Below are 19,882 nucleotides of genomic sequence, written 5' to 3'. Positions count from 1 at the left end.
TCTTTGGTCCTGTAGTTATCGGCTCCTTATTAACATAGTAGATACAGATATTGTTCCTTCTAGTACAGTTGTTTATGTAGCCCTATCATATTCTTCATTCAAAGTTCTACCAGCTCTGGAATGTTTCACAGGGCTGACTCCTCAATACCAGGAGTTGTGGACTCTGGAAAACTGCCACCTTGCCTGTTGAAGTGGAAAAATCAGTATTCTGAACTTTTATCCTGGCTCTCTGATGTGATCATACCTGGTATTTTCTACCCTTTTTGTAAGTAGATGAGGGAAGTCCTTGTATTCAAGACCTGTACCTGCCAATTTCAGTAAGTTCTGTGACACAGAGGAATATAGAAGAGTGAGGGAAGGTGACTTACATTGCCAGATAGGGTTTCTAAACAGTGAACAAAGAAATATGTCAGCCCTGACTAGTTCTGCTCAGTGGTTAGAGCATTGCCTCCCCACCACAAGGATCTGGGGTTGGATTCCCTGTCAAGGGCGTGTACCTCAGTTGCAGGTCCAATCCCCTGCCTGGGTCTGGGTATGTGCAACTCATGTATCTCACATCGATGTTTTTCTCTCTCTCCCCCTCCTCCCTTCCTCCCACTCTCTAAATATCAATGGGAAAAATACCATGGAGTGAGGATAAAAAAAAAAAAAGAAATATGTCAAAGAGGAAAAAAAAAAAACATCATTTGCAAAGGTTTAGACATATGAGAACATATAGCATATTGGTAGAATACAAGTAGATCAATGTTGTTGGGTAATGTGCAGATTTAGACAAGCCAGTGTGTATTGAAGGATAGAGAGAGCAGATTAGGAATATCTTGCGTGCTGTGTTTAGGAGTTTAGTCTTTATCCTGTAAAATAGTAGTTTTCAAAAGTTCTGCAGCATCACTCAGGGGTTGCCAGTTCTCCCTGCACGCTGTGTTCTCCCCTGTGCCTACCTCCCTTATATGGTCTCTCTTTACCTGTTTGATGTTTTGCCTTCGTTGAACAAATGGTTCAGCATGTAAAAAGAGTTTAGAAACTGCCACTGAGGTGTTGAGATTTCATGTTCTAGCAGCAGTTTAGAGAACAGATGAGAACTGTGGGAGACAGAAATAGGGAGAATACTAGGGATGCTATTCAAATAGTTTGGGCAAGAGACCTATGGTATCTGCTTATTAAATAGTACTGGAAAAGTGGAATTGGTTGTAGAGCTACTTAAGAGGTACACTTAGGAGGACATAGTGATGAAATGAGTGAGTGGCAGAAGTGTGGGAACAAGGCAAAGGTAGTTTGATGGGAAGGAGAATGACTCCCTGTTCTCTCCCTCCCTCCTTTTTTAACTTTCAGAAAAGTTCCAAGTACAGCATAAGAAATTATATTGCACCAGAATAATTTGATAAGTTGCCATCATGATGCACTATATTCTCCAAATACTTGAATATGCATTTCTTGTAAACAAGGACAGTCTCCTGCACAATCACAATAGAACCATTAAAATCAGGATGTTGGCATTATCTATCCTCAGGCCCCATTTGAGTTTCACCAGTTGTTCAGATAATATCTTATAGAACAAATTGTGGATTGCATTTAGTTGTCATGTATCTGGAACAGTTTCTTGATCTTTGCTTTCATTCCTTTACCACTTTTGAAGATTATAGGCTGGTCATTTTGAATTCGGAACCTTAATTTGGGGTTGTCTGATGTTTCCTCATCCATGGACTCAGGTTATGCATCATTTGCAGAAATATCACAGAAGTGATGCTGTGTTACTTTCATTGCTTTTTTTAGGTAAACATATTTTCAATGATCCCATCGCTAATGTTTACTTTCAGCCTCTCAGTTTTTTTGCACTGGGAGAACACTTAAAATATTTATCTGATCTTGAGAACCCCTACATAAAAATTATATCTACAGCTCATGGTACCTTAACTCAATCAGTAAGTTGTAGATATAATTCATTGATAATTGTCAGTGCTCTTTTGAGTAAAGAATGCTCTTTTTCTATGGATCTGTTTCTGATGGCAGATTCATCAGCCTCCTTTTTTGTGTGGTTCCTCTTCACACAAAGGATGTCAGCTGTAATATAAGTTAGTAGAGCAAGTAGAGGAAATACCAGTTTTTTCTTTCTTAGTTTACTACTTTATCTTTTTTACCTTTTCCTAATAGACCTTACCACCGATTTCTACTGTATGAGATCCAAATGAGATACAGTAAATGCAAGAGTAATTCCCGTCCATCCCCAATATTTAAAACTAAAAATGACATTTTAGCCAACTTTTCTTGGGGGAAAATACAGTCCCCTGGTAATTAATCTTAACTTACTTTCCTTGAAATTAATCTTTTTTATATTTTCATAAATTTTGCAAACTCATAAGAAATGTAAAAAGTTTGCATAACTAGCTTAAGCCAAAACGAGACTTAATTTTTCTTAATGTAGCCTCAACAGATTTAAATTAAAGATTGTAAATTAATTTTAATTAATGTTGTTTATAATATAGAAATTTATTGGTAGTGTTGAATAGTTGATCTACTAAAAGCATAAGCCAAAGCAATATGAATAAAAATATTGCCTAGGTATAATTTCATACAAAATTTTGAAAAAAAGGGCCTTATAGTGATAGGCAATGATAGTTTAATAACTATATATGGTACCAGGTGGGTACTAGAATTGTCAGCTGATCACGTCATAAATTATATAATTGTCTAACCTTTAAGCTGTACTCCTGAAATGAATATAAAATAAATTGAATGTTAACTGTAATTTAAAAATAAAATTAAAGTAAAAGAAAAACATTTTCTTACTCAATGATATGATCAGGCTCAAATGTAGGCCTAGCAATTAGATTACTTCTTTTATAGGCTCATATATACACAAAATATTTTTGAATCTTAAAAATAGAATTGTATTTTCCTCTTTAGTGCAAATTTACCTCTTTAATGTAAAAATTATATTTACCTGCTGTGCTTGTTCTTAGCTTCACAAATACCAATTCAGGGTCAAAATGAGATAAGTGAGCACATACAAATTTCCTTTCCTACTTAAATGAGACCATTTCTTAGCTTGCTCTTGATGTTCATTGAATAAGAAACAGAGGTTCAAATGTGTGAGGCGTTAAAAATTTCAGCATAATGTCCATTGTTTTCCTATGAACAGCAGGTTATTCTTTTCTTCACAGAAATTCAGAACTTGTCTGGGACAGATCAGTAAAACTCATCTTGAATATGTAAGACCACAGCTTTTCTTCCTTTTTTCTCAAGTCAAATTCTCACAATCAGAAGATTCAGAAAGAGTTCACCAGTGATACACTTGTGTTGAAAGGGAAGGATAATCTGTTCAGTTTTTTTCTGCAACTTCTCCAGGTGGTTTCCACAAGACTTGAGACTTGCTGATATCCTTCTACACTCGGGTCCAAGCAGCAGAGGACACTTTCCAAGATTTCTTTTTGTAACATGATGTTTTCCAAAAGTTAATTTAAAAAAATCCAAGAATCTTGTCCCTTGAAGTAAAAAACAGTTTCTTCATACTTTACAGGGACTGAAAAGTAAGTGCTACATTGGCTAGTTTCTGCAGCCATTCTTCATCACAGCACTCAACAAAAATCTAGCCTTCTACTGTCTTAAAAGGACCCCTTTCAGCTCAAATACCCTGTTGAGAACTTTTCTCTGCTAAGCCACTGGATCTCTTTATGTAGTAGGAAATGTTCTTTAAACATTCTGGAGTGAAGTGACCTTTGCTTAATGAAGTTAGTCATTTTGAAGCATCTTCCAGAACTTTTTTATTTCGTCTCAAGAGTTTTTGACACCAGAGTACAGGGATGCATTCTGAGTCGATTCAGTCCCCAGAGAAACAGATGTCCACACAAGATTTGATGTGCAGGAAGTCCCCCATCCAGAGTTGGCTATTGGAGTATAGTCACCGTGTTCAATCATTTGCTGGGAGCAGCCTAGAGGAAGCAAGGCCAGGAGTGAATGTTGCAGTGGATTCCAAGGTGAGGGACCTGGAGGCTGTCCAGCAGCTCTGCTCCTCATAGCAGTTTCTGTGAGAGGGATATTGAGCAGGACAGCATATGGCGAATCCTACTTTCCTCATCCCATTTGGGCTTTGACATCATCCCACTTTTGAATACCTTTCTTACCCTGCTCACCTTTACACCCCCACTCAAACAGACATTTTCATTTGACTTTGTCTTTGACCCTCTGGGCTTGTCCACTATATATGGATTCCTTCTCACCCTTCTCATAGTCAGGCTTTGTCACTCCATTTTGGCCTACTTCTCCTCCCCTCCCTCACATACATGAGATAGTCCTCTTTTTGGACTGACTCTTCTCTGCTGGACTGTTACCCTGCTTCTCACACAAGTATCTAACTTGCTTGGCTTCACCTAATGGCCTTAGCATTAAATTGTTGAGAGAGGGCATTGTAGAAAGGAATGGAAGAGCCATCTGGGTTTCTTAAATATGTAATTGGCTAGAATATGGTTCTATTTAGAGATGTAAAGAAAATAGGAGTATCTAAGAACAAATGGAGTGGGGGAGAGGTGAGAGTCTATGAGTGTAAACAGGATTTGGGTTTTAAAATAATGAATTTAGGTTGACTGTCAGACATCCTGTAAACCTAATAGGCTCAGTATGGGGGTTTGGCTGGAGATAATAGAATTGGTTGTCATTAGCTTCTATGTGATAGTTGAAACCCTAGGTTTCAAAGAAACTGCAGAGAAGGAAGGAGCTGGCAGTGGAGAACAACAGTGCTGCCTGAGGGATGATACCATGAAAGGATGATATCTAGGGAGACTGTGGGACAAGAGAGTTGTAAAGGAGAGAGAGTGCTTGTTCAACAATGTAAAAAGCTACAAAAATGGTAAAAGATCCATTGGGGTTTAGCAAACAGTTTATAATTTAGTTATAATAGAGTAAACCCTGATTGCAGTTAGTGGAGGTGAGTGGGAATGAAGAATTAAATTTGGTCAATACAGGTATATGTATTATAAGTAACAAATAGATACTGCCATGTGGATTGAGAAATAGTGTTTTGTGTCCTTTTTAGTAAAGATATATTTATATGATTGATGAGACGTGGATTTAAAATTTTCAGTTCAAAATTATAAAACTTGAATACTTGCTCTTTATATGATAATATTCTCCATAATCATTTTGTGTTAATTTTGTTAAGCCACTTTTGATCAGCCACTTTTGCAGTCTCTGGAAGATTGTCACTTTAATTACATATATTACCTCCCAATTATCTGAAGCATAGGAGCTTTGGAACTAGAATCACTCAAAAAAGCATTAATCTTTTAAATCACATATTTGTTTTTTATGGCATGTGCTGAAAATAACAAGAAATTTGACAGACATAATGATTTTAATGACTTAGAAGATAATCTATAATAATAAAAACATAATATGCTAATTAGACTAGACGTCCTTCCTGACGAAGCCAGGACTGTGAGGGAAGCCCGGGTCCCGGGTGCCAGAGGGAAGCCGGCGCCGGCAGCTGGAGGAAGGAAGGCCTACTCTTGCACGAATTTCGTGGACCAAGCCTCTAGTTTATAAATAAATGTTAATATATATTTATACCTTATCAGTTTCAAAGTACTACAAGTGACTTGCTTAGTGCAGACTCCAACTTTTAAAAATGTGTTTAAAGCAATTGATATTATATTTGTGGCTTGCTTTAAAGTTCTTCTTTAGTAGAGAAAGAATGCTCAGCACATCACTGACTTTAAAAAGATTTAATAATTATTTACTCACTAAACAAATGCTATGAGGACCTGCTGAGGCAAGCATTTTTGTAGGTGCTTAAGATAACAGTGGTGGAAAGGAAAGTCTCTTTCTTTATGGAACTTAAATTCTAGTGGGAAGAGGCAGATAATACATGAGTAAATGGGTAGTCACTCACATAGCAGGCACCATTCCAGTGCTTTCATACGGTGCTGTGGAGAAGGCAAGGAGGAAAGGGAATGTGATGCACGGGAATTATTTTAAATAGGATGATCAGGGAAAGCATCATTGATTAGGAGATATTTGCACATAGCCCTGAAGGAAGTAATGGGAAGAACCATGCAGATATATGGGGGAGAACATTTGGCAGAGGTGATAGCCAGTGCAAAGGCTCTGAGGTAGCAGCATATTTTTCTCTTTAAAAAAGAACAAGGACAGAAAGAGTGGAGCAAAGTGAAAAAGAGAATAGTAGAATATGAGCTCAGAATGGTGGGATATGTGTAGGTTATATAAGACCTAACAGACAACCATAAAAAAAAAAAACACACCCTTTTTTATTGTTGTTGTTAATCCTCACTCGAAGATATTTTTTTCCCCTGCCGATTTTTAGAGAGAGTGTAAGGGAGTGGGAGAGACAGAGAGAAAGAAACCTCACTGTGAGAGAGACACATCAATTGGTTGCCTCCTGCACATGCCCCCACCAGGGCCGGGGATTGAGCCTGCAACCAAGGTATATGCCCTTGACCTGAATCAAACCCGGGCCCTTCAGTCCTTGGGCTGATGCTCTATCCACTGAGCCAAACCGGTTTGGCGAGGGCAAAATACTTTTATTCTGAATGAGAGGGGGAGGCTTTCTTTGGATTTTGCATTAGCAGAGTGATCTTACTTTATCGTGTATTACAGATACTTAGTATTAATCAGTTTGGCCATAGTAATTAACAAATAAATTGTTAATTTGGAGTATAGAGAGTTACAATATGAAGTCAGAGTGAGTAAGCCGTGTGGCCAGAAGAGGACGACTGGTGGTTAGGGAAGCCCTATTAGAATTTAGTGAATATCCTAAACTCCTTGCGGAATGTGATTCGAAGCTCTGAATTTCCTTCTGGTGATTAGTACACTGTAGTTTCTTTTCTTGCCATCTTTGTCTTAAGTTTTTTAAATGACTATTTAGCTCAAACGTAATGGATCCTGCCTGTCATGTAACTTCTGAAAATATTAATATTGCACAGTTATTTGGAGGCTCTGGCAATTTGCTTAAGTCACACCTTACTTTATTAGAGTACCTCAAGCATGTCAAACTCGCGGCCAGTGGGCTGCACACCCAGGGCATGTGGCCCGCTGGCCACGAGTTTGACATGCTTGGGGTAACCAGTATTCCTCAGTGTTGTTACGGTTTCAAGGTTAGTCTTTGTCTTGGACTGTTGTTTGAGGCCCCTAACTGTAGTTCACTCTGAGACAGGCTTTCAGAGCTGTTTGCTTAATGTGCACTACTCCCACTTTGATTCTTTTAAGCATTCTGAGATGAGCAGTTCAAATGATTTTAGATAATCAAAGGGCTTTTGAAAGCAAGGTTCATAAGAAACTAGTTGAAAAGTTTGTGAGAAACTGGTTAAAAAAATAAAAGCACTGAAATTAGTTCTGAAGTATCACTGAGTCAACAGGTACGAGGACTAAAAGTTACCCTGTATTTTCTAGGACTTGGGAAAAGTCACGAAATAGTTCTGTTTTACCTAAATACCCTTAATTTTGAAGTTTTGAGAGTAAAATCATTATGTTACTTCATCTTGGTATGGAGCTGACTGTGTCTCCCCTTTTAGGCACCCTTAGGTTAGGACCTCTCTGGACTTCACACTACAGTGAAAGATGCTGCCACAAGAACACTGTTCCTCTTACAAAAGGAAAAGTAATCCAGTGATTACTTTATAAAAAGTACAACTTTATTTATTTGATTTTTTTGAAAAATTTGGTTATGAATATCTATATTGGAGCTTTCTCTAATCATTTCTCCTCTTTTAGATTACCAGAATCATAACAATAGTTAATGCTGTGGCTTTGTCATTGATGTTAGAATACTGTGTGAATCTTGCATTGCATGCAGTGCTCTGTCTAGAGGAGTTAGATTAAGTATGTACAGTCCATCCTAATTATTTGCAGATTCTGTATTTGTGAATTCACCTACTCACTAAAATGTATTTTTAAAAAAATATGGCTTTTAAAAATGGATTTCAGAGAGGAAGGGAGAGGGAGAAAGAGATATAGAAACATAAATGATGAGAGAGAATCATTGGGGATCACACTGGGGATTGAGCCCGCAGCTCGGGCATATGCCCTGACTGGGAATTGAACCATGAACTCCTGGTTCTGAGGTCAACACTCAACCACTGAGCCACACCGGCCTGGCTAAAATGTACTTATAACACCAAGTCAATACTTAAATCCTTTCACAGTCATTTATGGACATGCCCATGCACAGAGGATGAAAACATTTGTCACCTGGCACTCATGTTCCCAAGTGAGATCGAACAAGGTGACACTCTGCGTTGTTATTTCAGCTCTCATACTATAATTGTTTCCTTTTCCACGTCCATTTAGTGAAACATTTTTCACTAAAAGTTTTTCGTGCTTTTATTGGTGTTTAAAATGGTTCTCAATTAGTGATGAGGTGCTGCCTAGTGTTGTGTTGTGCCTTATGCAGGACATACCTGGGTTGGATAAGCTTTGTTCAGGCATGAGCTATAATGCTGTTGACCGGGAGGTCAGTGTTACCAAATCAGAAATAATATTTTTAAATACCATCCATGTCTTTAAATAGAAACCCTCATTATGTATTGATTGGTTGGCAAAAATGTCATGACCAGAGGCTTTCAGAAACTTAACCCTGTGTTTCTCCTAGGAGCTATGGTTCAGTGTTTGTGGCAATTTTATAAAACACAGTTACTGTAAATAATGAGAACAGACTGTGTTTAATTAAGGGTGGTGACTTACAGACTTAAGGTATGTAAAACATTTCGTAATCCCCTCTCTCTGAAATCACTGTTTTAGGTCTATTTAAACACATGTATACAGAGTTATAATGTAAAATCTAATTTTACTATGGGTTTTGGTCAGGTTAAAAGCCATTGATTAACTTTTAAAGAAATATTATTCTCTAGAAAATTAATATGATCTCGAAACATATTGAGGGCTCAGTAAATAGGGATTATAGTGATTCTGGTTTTGGAAAAGAAGGTACTATCAGTGTTAGAGAGTATATTCTTATGTAGTTATGTAGACTGAGGCACATGAAAAAACTCAGTTGAGGGCTGCTTTGCTAGAAGCTGGCAATCTTGAGAAATTTACTTAATCTCTTACTCAATTGCTTGTCTGTCCTTACTTTGAATCATTTTCATTCTCATTATGCCACTCAAGGAAATTCTACAATTTAATGTCAATATATTAGCCACCAGATTTTATTTTACTGACCTCCAATGTGATCTCACCATTTATTGATAAAAACATAAGTGACGTATTTAATCTGTGTTGACATTGTATACTTCTACTGGTAAGAAGAAATAAAAGCATCCTGGCATTTTACTTTGATTTTTTTTTTAGGGTATATGTAGGATTCTGTTTATTGACATTTGTATTTTTATGACACAAATCCGAAATTATACAAGAAGTTTTCTTTAAAAAAGTTTAGAATTTCAACAGCAAGAGTATGTATTCTTTTGATAATACTTCATTTATTATTTTTCCTGTATGGCAGTTTCAAGTTTTAGATCATGGGTACTTAATTTTTTAGAAAAATGTGGGGTTTTATATACTATTTTTTAAAAGGTGTTTTCTACCCCTTAAAATATTTAGGAGCTGATTCTGATTTCTTATTAATTATTGGATAAATATTCTTTTAATTAGGCAATTAGCTTACTTATTAGATTATTATTAGAACTAATTTTATAGAAATACTGATTTGTTTGTTTTTAATCCTTACCTGAGGATATGTTGAAGGAGAGGGAGAGAGAGAGAGAGAGAGAGAGAGAGAGAGAGGAACATCGATGTGAGAGAGAAACATCGGTCACTTGCTTCCTGTAAACTCCCTGACCGGGGATCGAACCCACAACCTTTTGGTGCATGGGAGGACGTTCCAACCAATTGAGCCAACTCACCAGACTTATGAATACAGTTTTTGTTTAATTTTATGAGTATCAACAGAAAATGAAAATGTATATGTTCATTCCCATTTCCATTACCAAAATAGGTTAGAGAAATCCAATCCAATATACTATATACTACTTGAAAAAAATTTTACCTGCCTATCAGATATTTTCAGCCTCTTCTAATATTCTGGAATTCCTGTCATCTGACTTTTAGCTGGGTTGTTTATTTTACATTACCTATGCTTTAAATTTGATTTTTCTGCTTGGATTTACCAGTTTTGATCAGGTCTGTTTATAAGAATCTTCATTAATTTGAAAGATATTTACATGTCACACTGTAAATATGACAGTCACTGAACTTCATTGGCTTAAATTAAGGCACTCTTTTCTGTTCCCTCGATATAACACAAAGTTCCACAAAGATAGAGATTTGAATTTTTGTTATTTATAATTGGTGACAGAACTGTTCATTGATGATCAGTTCTGGTACTATTTTAGAAATGCCAATAATAAATTTTCTATTTGTTGATAGGCTGCTTGCTATTCTTTATGACTTGTTTTATGAACTTTGTTCTCTCATCTTTTCACTTTGTAAGTTACTCTTAATGTGTCACTCAACCTGTTTCAATCTTGTAAAAATATGCCTGTTAGTTTGGGCACACAAAGGGCAATTTGCTTGGGGCCTGCATCATCCCAGGCATTGTCCCTGATTTCATGTGTTCTGTGTATAAACATGCAAGTGAAAATGTCCTTGTCAGTGTTGAGAAAGCTACCTTAGATATAGTTACTAAAGCAAGATTTTTATTCTCTCTTTGAAGAAAACCTATGTACAAGAGATTTACCTTTATATAATTGGGATACGATATATATTCACTTGTGATTTAGGTCGGTGTTTTTCAGTATCTTATTTTTAACCTGCTTTCCTGTGATGTTTTTCAGTTTGTCTTCGACATATATTAGCTGCTAAGGTTTTGATGACCTTTGTTTTCTGGAGTTTACCTTCTGAAAACAGTGGATAGATTTAATGTGTTTTTTTCTAAGGAACTTTACCTTCTATCCTTGTTCAAACCTGATATAGTTATTAATATTTGATGGTTTCAGTCCACGTCAAATGGAAGTTTTATATTGTGCTAGTCTGAGTTGCAAATAAGAGTCACTTGACTTTTAAAAGCCCCATTTAATATATATTACATCATGGTTTATTGATTACATTTGATCACCAAAATTACATGCACCAAGGGAAGTTCCCTTCCTCTCACCCTAAAGGACTATTTCATGTCTCCTTCAAATTTTGAATACCTCAGCTGATGATCTTGCTTCCTACTTTAACCAGTTAAAAAACAGAAGGAATGAGAAGGGGACTTCCAAAGACTCCTGCCACTATAAAAATCTCATCTGTTTTTTTATTGTTTCCACATTGAGAGATATAGTAAAAAAATAAATAAATAAATTTAAAGCACCTATAATACCACTCTGTTTTTCCATCTGGCACCTTAAATGACGTATTCAGTTTCCTAACTAGAACTAGGTCTTACACTTTTGAATTCTTTCTCATCCCCTTTTAACAACTAAGAACATAATTATTTCTTCTCTTTCTTGCTTACATTATCAATTTTTGTTTTGTACTGGGTCATTCTTGCCATTATACAGATATGTTGCTAATTCTTTAATCTTAAAGAATCAAAAATCTTCTCTACCAATTACCCATTTCCCCTATCAATTACCACTCCCCTGTTTGTTCTCTTTTGCAGCAGACTTCTAACTTGTCCATATTGACCATCTCTATTCTCTTCCCAGTATCTTAACTCTGCCTTAATGAAACTTAAACTACCAAAAATCGCTCCCATTACTATTGACTTCTGTGTTGCTAAATCCAGTTGTCAGTTCTTTGTCTTCATCCCATTGATCTATCACAATGGTTGTTATTATTTACTTTCTCCTCTTGGATATGCTTTATGTGGCTTTAAGGATACCACTCATTCTTGATATTCTTTCTTAATCATCTTTGCTGGTTTACTTCCTTCTTTCAGAATGCTTAAGGGCTCAATTTTTGGAACTCTTCTCTTTCTACACTTAACATTTCTAGTATAATTAGAATTCAAGAATTCCGTCCCCCCTAAACCCCACCCCACAATATAGCTTATTTCTTGGAAAGTGTAGATTAGAGAAAATACAATTAAATGTTGCTATTTTCAAACTATGTTTCAGACTTTCTTGGCCCTGTTTCAAAGCTTGCAATGTGGACATTTTGGGGATCAGCCATCTAGTGGCAAGGTTGGAAAAGTAAATAAGTGGTTTATCCACACACCATTGTGATATAATATGGTTACTCTTAAGGTGTGATAGAAATGGATATTGTACTTTGCATATCTTAAACCTTAAAGATATTTTAAAGGAATTTTATATGAACTTGTGTAATGAGTTGGTATTATTTGAACATGTCCATGTGTCTTTAAAGGATGAAATTTCAGAATAAACACTATGAAAATTTTCTGTCATCAAATTTTAGAGTCTATGTTAAAAAAATACAAAAGTAAATATGCTTGATATATAAAATTTGAGAAATATGGTAAAAATAAATTTAAAATATCTATAATACCACTGCCTAAATGCAGCTTATATTTTGAAATATTGTCTTCTAGTCTTTATGTAGTTTAAAAACCATACTGTGATCATATAATTCCCTGCATTTTGCTCTTAGCATAATATAAGCATCCATGTTTTCACATTTTTAAAAGTGAACATGATGTTTAGTGATTGCACTGTATCTATCCTATCTCATGGATTCCTTTTTCCCTTATTTTTATTGACAGTTGTTTATTTATTTATTTTGCTTTTGTGGATAAAGCTGCAGTGAGCGTCCTATGCATAATTTTTTTTTCTGTTTTAGGATTACTTCCTTAGGATAGATTGCCAGAAGTGGAGTTACTGGGTCAGAGGGTATGATCTCGTGAACTTTTTTCCTTAAAAAAAAAAATTTATTTTTATTTATTTATTTTTTAGTTTATTTGCTATCCAGTTGATTTGTATTCATTGTGAAAAGTGAAACTCATAATGATTATACTTGGTACCTGACAGAAAATTGTGTCTAAAGGCAAGGTTCTGTGGTCATAGAAGTTTGGGAAATTCCTAGGGTGAAAAAGCCTTTTTAACTTGGCTTCTCAGCATTTCCTGAACTTAACTGAGCATTGGTTGGGTGTTTTTTTGGTGTTTGTTTGTTTGTTTTTTTGTGAGAGACACTTTTTAACATTTTGTGGAAGTTTTACAAAAGATATAGTTTATGAACTGATCAAAGATTTCAAAATGTTTTTAGTGATCAAAGCAATTAAATCTCCATTCTAAAATTATTTTTAAAAAGAAGATTAAAATAAAGCTGTTTACTATGTGATTTGGGGCTATGTTTTTATAAAGTTTCATAACTTTTACAATTTAAAACTTTCTAAACTGATTCCTAAAAAATATCTAATGCCTCAGTGGCACCAAATACTTTTTATAATCTTTAATAAAATTTGGAATATAGACAAAACATAAGAGTAGGAGATAATGTATATTGTACAAACCTTTTTGTCTTCCTTCATTTTCCCCTACAGAATGTGAAAACCTTTGCATCTTCTGATAGTCTAGCCAAGGTCCAAGAAGTAGCAAGCTGGCTTTTGGAAATGAATCAGGAACTGCTCTCTGTGGGCAGCAAAAGACGACGAACTGGAGGCTCTGTGAGAGGTAACCCTTCCGCAAGCCAGGCAGATGAGGAACAGATGAATCGTGTGGTGGAGGAGGAACAGCAGCAGCAACAGCTAAGGCAACAAGAGGAGGAACACACCGCAAGGAATGGTGAAGTTGTCGGAGTAGAACCTAGACCTGGAGACCAAAATGATTCCCAGCAAGGACAATTAGAAGAAAACAATAATCGCTTTATTTCAGTAGATGAGGATTCCTCAGGAAACCAAGAAGAACCAGAGGAAGATGAAGAACATGCTGAGGAACAAGATGAGGAGGATGAAGAGGAAGAGGAAATGGACCAGGAGAGTGATGATTTTGATCAGTCTGATGATAGTAGCAGGGAAGATGAACATATGCATAGTAACAGTGTCACAAACTCCAGTAGTATCGTGGACCTGCCTATTCACCAACTCTCCTCATCATTCTATACAAAGACAACAAAAGTGAGTATATTTAGTCTGCTGTGCACTTGAGAAATTTTACATATCCATATTAATTGTAATAAAACTCTTCTTACAGTCTTTGTATTACTGCAAAATTATTCTTCAGATGTGTAATAAAATGAGCTAATTTTTGTTTTACAGAAGGTATTATAAATATTAGAAATAGAAATACTGATACTGGCACAGTCTTATTACAAATGGAGGGAAAGTAATTGATCCTATTTATTATTATGAACAATCATTAATTTCAAACTTTATTATAAATCTTATCCCTGGGACAGAGGTTAGTAGGTTGTGTGCAGTGGAGAGGCTTAGGATGAAACATGACTTGTGTAAATCAAGTAGTAAAAATACTTTCTTATTTACAAAATGCAGCCTGTGGTGTGGCTGTGTGTTCACAGGTGTTAATCCAACACATGAGTTATTGGAAGTTACTTCAAATTCGTTTTCTTCTTATGATGATTAAAATTTATCCTTTGTAAATAGTCTCTTTATTATGTAGTTAAACAAGGTGAGACTACAGCCTGAATATTAATATTTGGTTTTTGGTGAGATCTGAGTTGGTATTTTTTAAAGTAATAAAGTACTAGTCACTGACATTTAAGAGTAAACATTTTTCCTACATTATGAAAAAATATGAATTCATGGTGCTATCATCACTGCTTGCTTCCCTCCAGATTTACAATATTCAGTAACAACAGAATCATTGGATTTTCTTTCTGACTTCATTTCAGTGGAATACTCTGTTTATTTCTCAAAGGTATTTGAATATTTACTACAGGTTAACAAATCATTTTGGTTGATATTTGACTGTGAGAGGTCAGAGGAGATGATGTCACCAGGCTGAGATTTCCAACTTCCTGTTAAGTTTCTGCTACTCCTTCCCTTGCCTGCAGTTTTCCTTTCCCTTCCCATTCCTGGGAGATAACTCTGTTATCTCTGCCTCCTACCTCATTTTCCTAGTGGTAGCCCATGGAGTTAACCATAGACATATTTTATTTTATTTATTTTTTTAAAATACATTTTTATTGATTTCAGAGAGGAAGAGTGAGGGAGAGATAGAAACATCAATGATAAGAAAGAATCATTGATTGACTGCATCCTGCAAGCCCCCTTCTGGGGATTGAGCCTGCAACCCAGGCATGTGTCCTGATCTGGAATTGAACCGTTATCTCCTGATTTATAGGTCAACACTCAACCATAGAGCCACACCAGCTGGGCAACTGTAGACATATTTTAAAAGGTGGATAGTTAGATTCCTGTCTAAACTGGAGGAGTCTTATTAACTCAGGGACTTGGCGATTAGTCTAGTCCTGAGAAAAACAGTTCCATTGGATATAGTCCTTTGATATCAGGCACTGGCATACACTAACCAGTCACAACGTCACTGCTTCCCAGTGTTATCTTTGTTACTCGGGGCAGGCAGGGAGGTGCTGAAACGTTGAAGTCTGTCTGAGCTGGAGGGAAAAAGTGTTTGGGCAGCTGCAGTAAATTTGATCTTCCAGTGCTTGTTCTTTGGGGTGGTATGTGGGCTTCTTTCCTCAAAACATACCTTGATATTATATCACTTAAAATTGTGGTCATGGCCGGGGGGGTCGGGGGGTTATGGAAAGAGGGAGCATTATTTCTCTCACTACTCAGTCTTTCTGCTGTATTCTCCCCTTCCACCCCCATCAAAATATAGTTAGAATTAAATTATATAGTGTCTGGGCTTTGCTTCAAAATAGTACCTAAGGGGAGAAAAAGGAGGGAATAGATTGGCCATGAGTTGCTGATGGTTGAAGCTGGATTGCAGGGATGTGAGGTTTCATGGGTATTATTCTATGTAGTTTTTCAATATTTTAGGCAGTGTTGTTATCTAATGATCTATTCAAAGAGGAAAGAAAAAAAGAATTATGCTCAGAATGAATGAGGAATGTAACAACTTCTATCCTCCCTCCCCGCTCAAGCGTCAGTGCCCATAGATCTTTATCTTTGCCTGCTTTCTGGTTCTTTATCATTTGAAAATTAGATGAAAATCATGACTATCCAATTAGAGTAGACTTATGAGTTAATTCTTTGGAAAAGAACATTTTAACTTGAATAATAACTTATTTTATAGACATTAAAATAAATAATGTCTGTAGTAGTTTATCCTTTTATTTTTAATCTCACCCGAGGATAAGTTTATTTATTTTTTTGAGAGAGAGAGAGAGAAACATCGCTGTGAGAGAGAAACATTGATTGGCTGCTTCCCATATGCACACTGACTGGGATCAAACCCGCAACCTTTTTGGTGTAAGGGATAACACTCCAACTAACTGAGCCACCAAACCAGGACTGTAGCAGTTTATCTTCTTATTCCTGTTTGCTTATTTTTAGATTTTACAGGGAACCACTGATTTAGCCCATAAACAATATACAAACAGATTTAACATCATCTCTTTTAACCTAAATTGACCTGGAATGATATATCTTAGATACTTAGTTTAATACTTGAGTTGCTGTCATTTTGCATCAGCATGTGAAACTTAAATTCTTGAAACATGTTTATTTCTAATTTCTCTAGCCTGTCTGCAAGTTTAGATTTTATTTAGATGGAACTACCTGAGGCAGTTTCTCGTCCCTCCCTGCAGGTGTTCAGGCAATGCTTTGGGTGTCAGACAGATGGCTGACGCTCATTGCTGCAGCCCTGCTTTGTTGGTAAGGCTCAGCCCTTTCATAGCAGTTTGCCCAGCTTTCATCCCCATCTCTTGGTCTCTCTCCTTCAAGGTTAGTATGCCAAAGAGGGAGTTTATATCTTTCCTCTTTTTTGGGGGGTTCAGTTGTAGGAATGGGGTTTAGTATTTAATTGCATTATCTTATTTAAGAAAGAAATGTAATCAAAACAAAGACTCGCTAAGCAGTGCAAAGCCACCAATGATTTCTGCTACATTTTCAATTACAACAAGAAAGCCAGCTAGACAAAACAGACCTTTTTCTAACAGGAGAAGCCATCATAATGTTCAGCGGGAAAACTCCAGCGCCCAGGTTTGACAGGTGCTTTATTTACTTTTTCCCCTCAAGATGAAATTGTAAGCAGAACTTTTAGATGTGTGTTGTATGTAGTACCTCCTTAGAAACAAACTATACTGAATTTAAGTCATTTTGATGACTCTTTAGTTGTGAATACAAATTATTGTTTTGTACATACAAGCTCACAGGTGTATACTGAGTACTGATAGCAGTGATAGATGTGTGTATGCATTTATATGTTGTGTACATATACATGTATCTACATATATACATGTATGTGTGTATATATGCTTTTAATATATTGTTTATTTTGAGATCACTTGCCTCCATAAATATGGCAAGAAGAATATAAAACCATTTGATGGTTAAGGCAGCAATGACCTTCTACGTAAGTAGGATTTCCATCTGAAATTGGCCTGGTTTTGTTTTTGTCCATTCCTGAAACTTTCTTCAGGATCATTCCCAGAGTACTTTATTATTATATTTTAAGAAAATTTTAAAAATGTCAATTATTATTGTGTTGCTAACAAAGAAAATGTTAGTCACTCGTGTATAAATGTGTTTAGTACAGTAAATAAGGAAAAGCTCTCTCTATTTCAAATACTTCATTTTGAAGCAGCTTTAAATTCTTAATCATTATATACATAAGACACTTCTACAGACATTACCCTAGGCCAGTGATGGCGAACCTTTTGAGCTCGGCGTGTCAGCATTTTGAAAAACCCTAACTTAACTCTGGTGCCGTGTCACATATAGAAATTTTTTGATATTTGCAACCATAGTAAAACAAAGACTTATATTTTTGATATTTATTTTATATATTTAAATGCCATTTAACAAAGTAAAATCAACCAAAACAATGAGTTCTCGTGTCACCTCTGACACTTGTGTCATAGGTTCGCCATCACTGCCCTAGGCCATAGCTTCAGGTCTTTAAACTGTGGCTTTTGAGAAGAGTAGAGGTTTAATAGTCACTTTTAAAATCCCATTTTTAAGGTTAATATGGTATTTAATTTAGATTTGCCTAATTTCAAAAAACAACAACCTCTCTCTGCTATGCTGCCCTCTAGGTAAAATTAGATAGACATTACTAAGATTTTCAGAAGAACTATAAGTAAGTCTACATATATTTGACTCTGGAATGTGGTGGTTTTCTAATGTCATGTCACATTTGAAATCACCAAGCTACCCTTTAAAAAATATAGAGCTCAGTTAAGTGCTTTTCTTTGTGTATTTAACAAACCATATTGAAGATATGAGGGCTCAAGTATCAAGTTCTAACAGGAAGATATAACAATGAAATTTGAGGCTGGATAACAGATACCATTCTCTCTATAGTTTATCAAATGTGCTTCTTAACCAGGGGTTGTATGTTGGCTATTTCTGTCAACTTGATTAGTCTGCCTATGAATTCTAAAGTAAATTTGCTTCCCCAGATAGGAAGGCCCATCTCTTCAGTTTTAACTCCTTCTGTCAATAGCCTTATCACATTAAAGAATAAATAAATAAAACTTATTTTCTGAAGAGATGCCAGCCCATACTAAAGACTTATTTTGCATGTTTAATGCACAGTAACAGCTCATTTAAAAAATATATATATTTTATTGATTTTTTACAGAGAGGAAGGGAGAGGGATAGAGAGTTAGAAACATCAATGAGAGAGAAACATCGATCAGCTGCCTCCTGCACACTCCCTACTGGGGATGTGCCCGCAACCAAGGTACATGCCCTTGACCGGAATCAAACCTGGGTTCTGTTTCTAACTTTGGTAGACAATTTCAAAATGATGTCTCAAGCTCTCATCATTCACCCAACCTCAGTCCTGCATTGTCACTAGAGTGGCCCACTTAAAACTACTGTTTCTTTCTTCATACCAATTTTTTATTTTCCTCCCCAGATTTACAATCTTTATTAATATCCTGGTCTTCTGGTCATTTGGTGGAAAAACAGTTTGACTTTTTCTTATCTTCTAATCTCATGGGTCTTCTGAAAATTTAACAGAGTTGAATACTTGGGTTTCCTTTTTCTTACCCCCAGATGCTTATAAAATAAAAATTGGAGAGTCGATGTTTAAAAATGTTATAAGCATCTTTGCTTAGTTTTCTGTTTGCACTAGGCTATAATTTCATGTCCTTGACAATGAGTTGGCAGTATGAATGATTGGATGCATTTTTTAAAATGGATTTTTATCTCCATATAGATCTGTAACCTCACTATAAATATTCTGATGAAGCCAAGTCCATAAGTGGATATTTGAAATCTTTTATAATCTTACCACAGTTTTTTTCACCCTGATTTCATCTCCATGCCCCCACTAGCTTTTAATGACTTTGCTCCTCTCCAGCTATCCAGATCCTTGAAAACCCTGATTTCATCTCTATCTTTACATCTTCCTAGAATTAGAAACTAATTCTTTGAATCCATTGTTGATTTTCTACTCTGCGCAGCTCATTTGGTATTACCTTGTGATTTTTTTGTAAGTTTGCTTTGAGTTAACATTTTATCCTTTCTTTCTTTCTTTCTTTCTTTCTTTCTTTCTTTCTTTCTTTCTTTCTTTCTTTCAACAGAAGAAATTTGACATATTTTTCTCTAGTGCTGATTCAGGTTGAGAGTTGAAGATTCACAAATTGTAATGTGAACAATTCTCATTTCAGCTCTTACGGTATACCCAAGCTAGACTATAAATTATAAATAGGCATGCCATTTATGTTTAGTTTAAAATTCAAGTATTCAATATAAAGATGGTTACATTGAGGAATATTATAATACATTAGGAGTTTTAGAGTAAGACTCCCCAAGGAGAAGTTAAAATCCTAATTTTAGAACCATGTTGCTAAGATACAGAAATCAATTGGAGGTAACTCATACAGCCATTAAACACCATAT

At 35.8% G+C, this 19,882-nt stretch overlaps 1 protein-coding gene across 5 annotated transcripts in view; it reads left to right on the top strand.

The window, feature by feature from the left end:
- Window positions 1-19,882, top strand: part of FBXW7 (F-box and WD repeat domain containing 7) — a 177,355-nt gene that overhangs the window by 78,026 nt on the left and 79,447 nt on the right. For 3 of the 5 annotated variants that reach the window (XM_070415321.1, XM_070415316.1, XM_070415319.1), the window contains one exon: window positions 13,430-14,002. In XM_070415321.1, the coding sequence (XP_070271422.1) occupies window positions 13,499-14,002 (504 nt within the window). In that variant the 5' untranslated portion in view covers window positions 13,430-13,498. Of the gene's footprint in view, window positions 1-12,729; window positions 12,780-13,429; window positions 14,003-19,882 lie in introns of all 5 variants that reach the window. The other 2 variants (XM_070415315.1, XM_070415317.1) reach the window with 1 other exon arrangement.

The sequence above is a fragment of the Myotis yumanensis genome, unplaced genomic scaffold (assembly GCF_028538775.1).
Source record: "Myotis yumanensis isolate MYYU_CA2020_CCGP unplaced genomic scaffold, mMyoYum1.0.hap1 SCAF_5, whole genome shotgun sequence".
Taxonomy (NCBI): domain Eukaryota; kingdom Metazoa; phylum Chordata; class Mammalia; order Chiroptera; family Vespertilionidae; genus Myotis; species Myotis yumanensis.
This window is presented reverse-complemented; position numbering and strand designations above follow the sequence as displayed.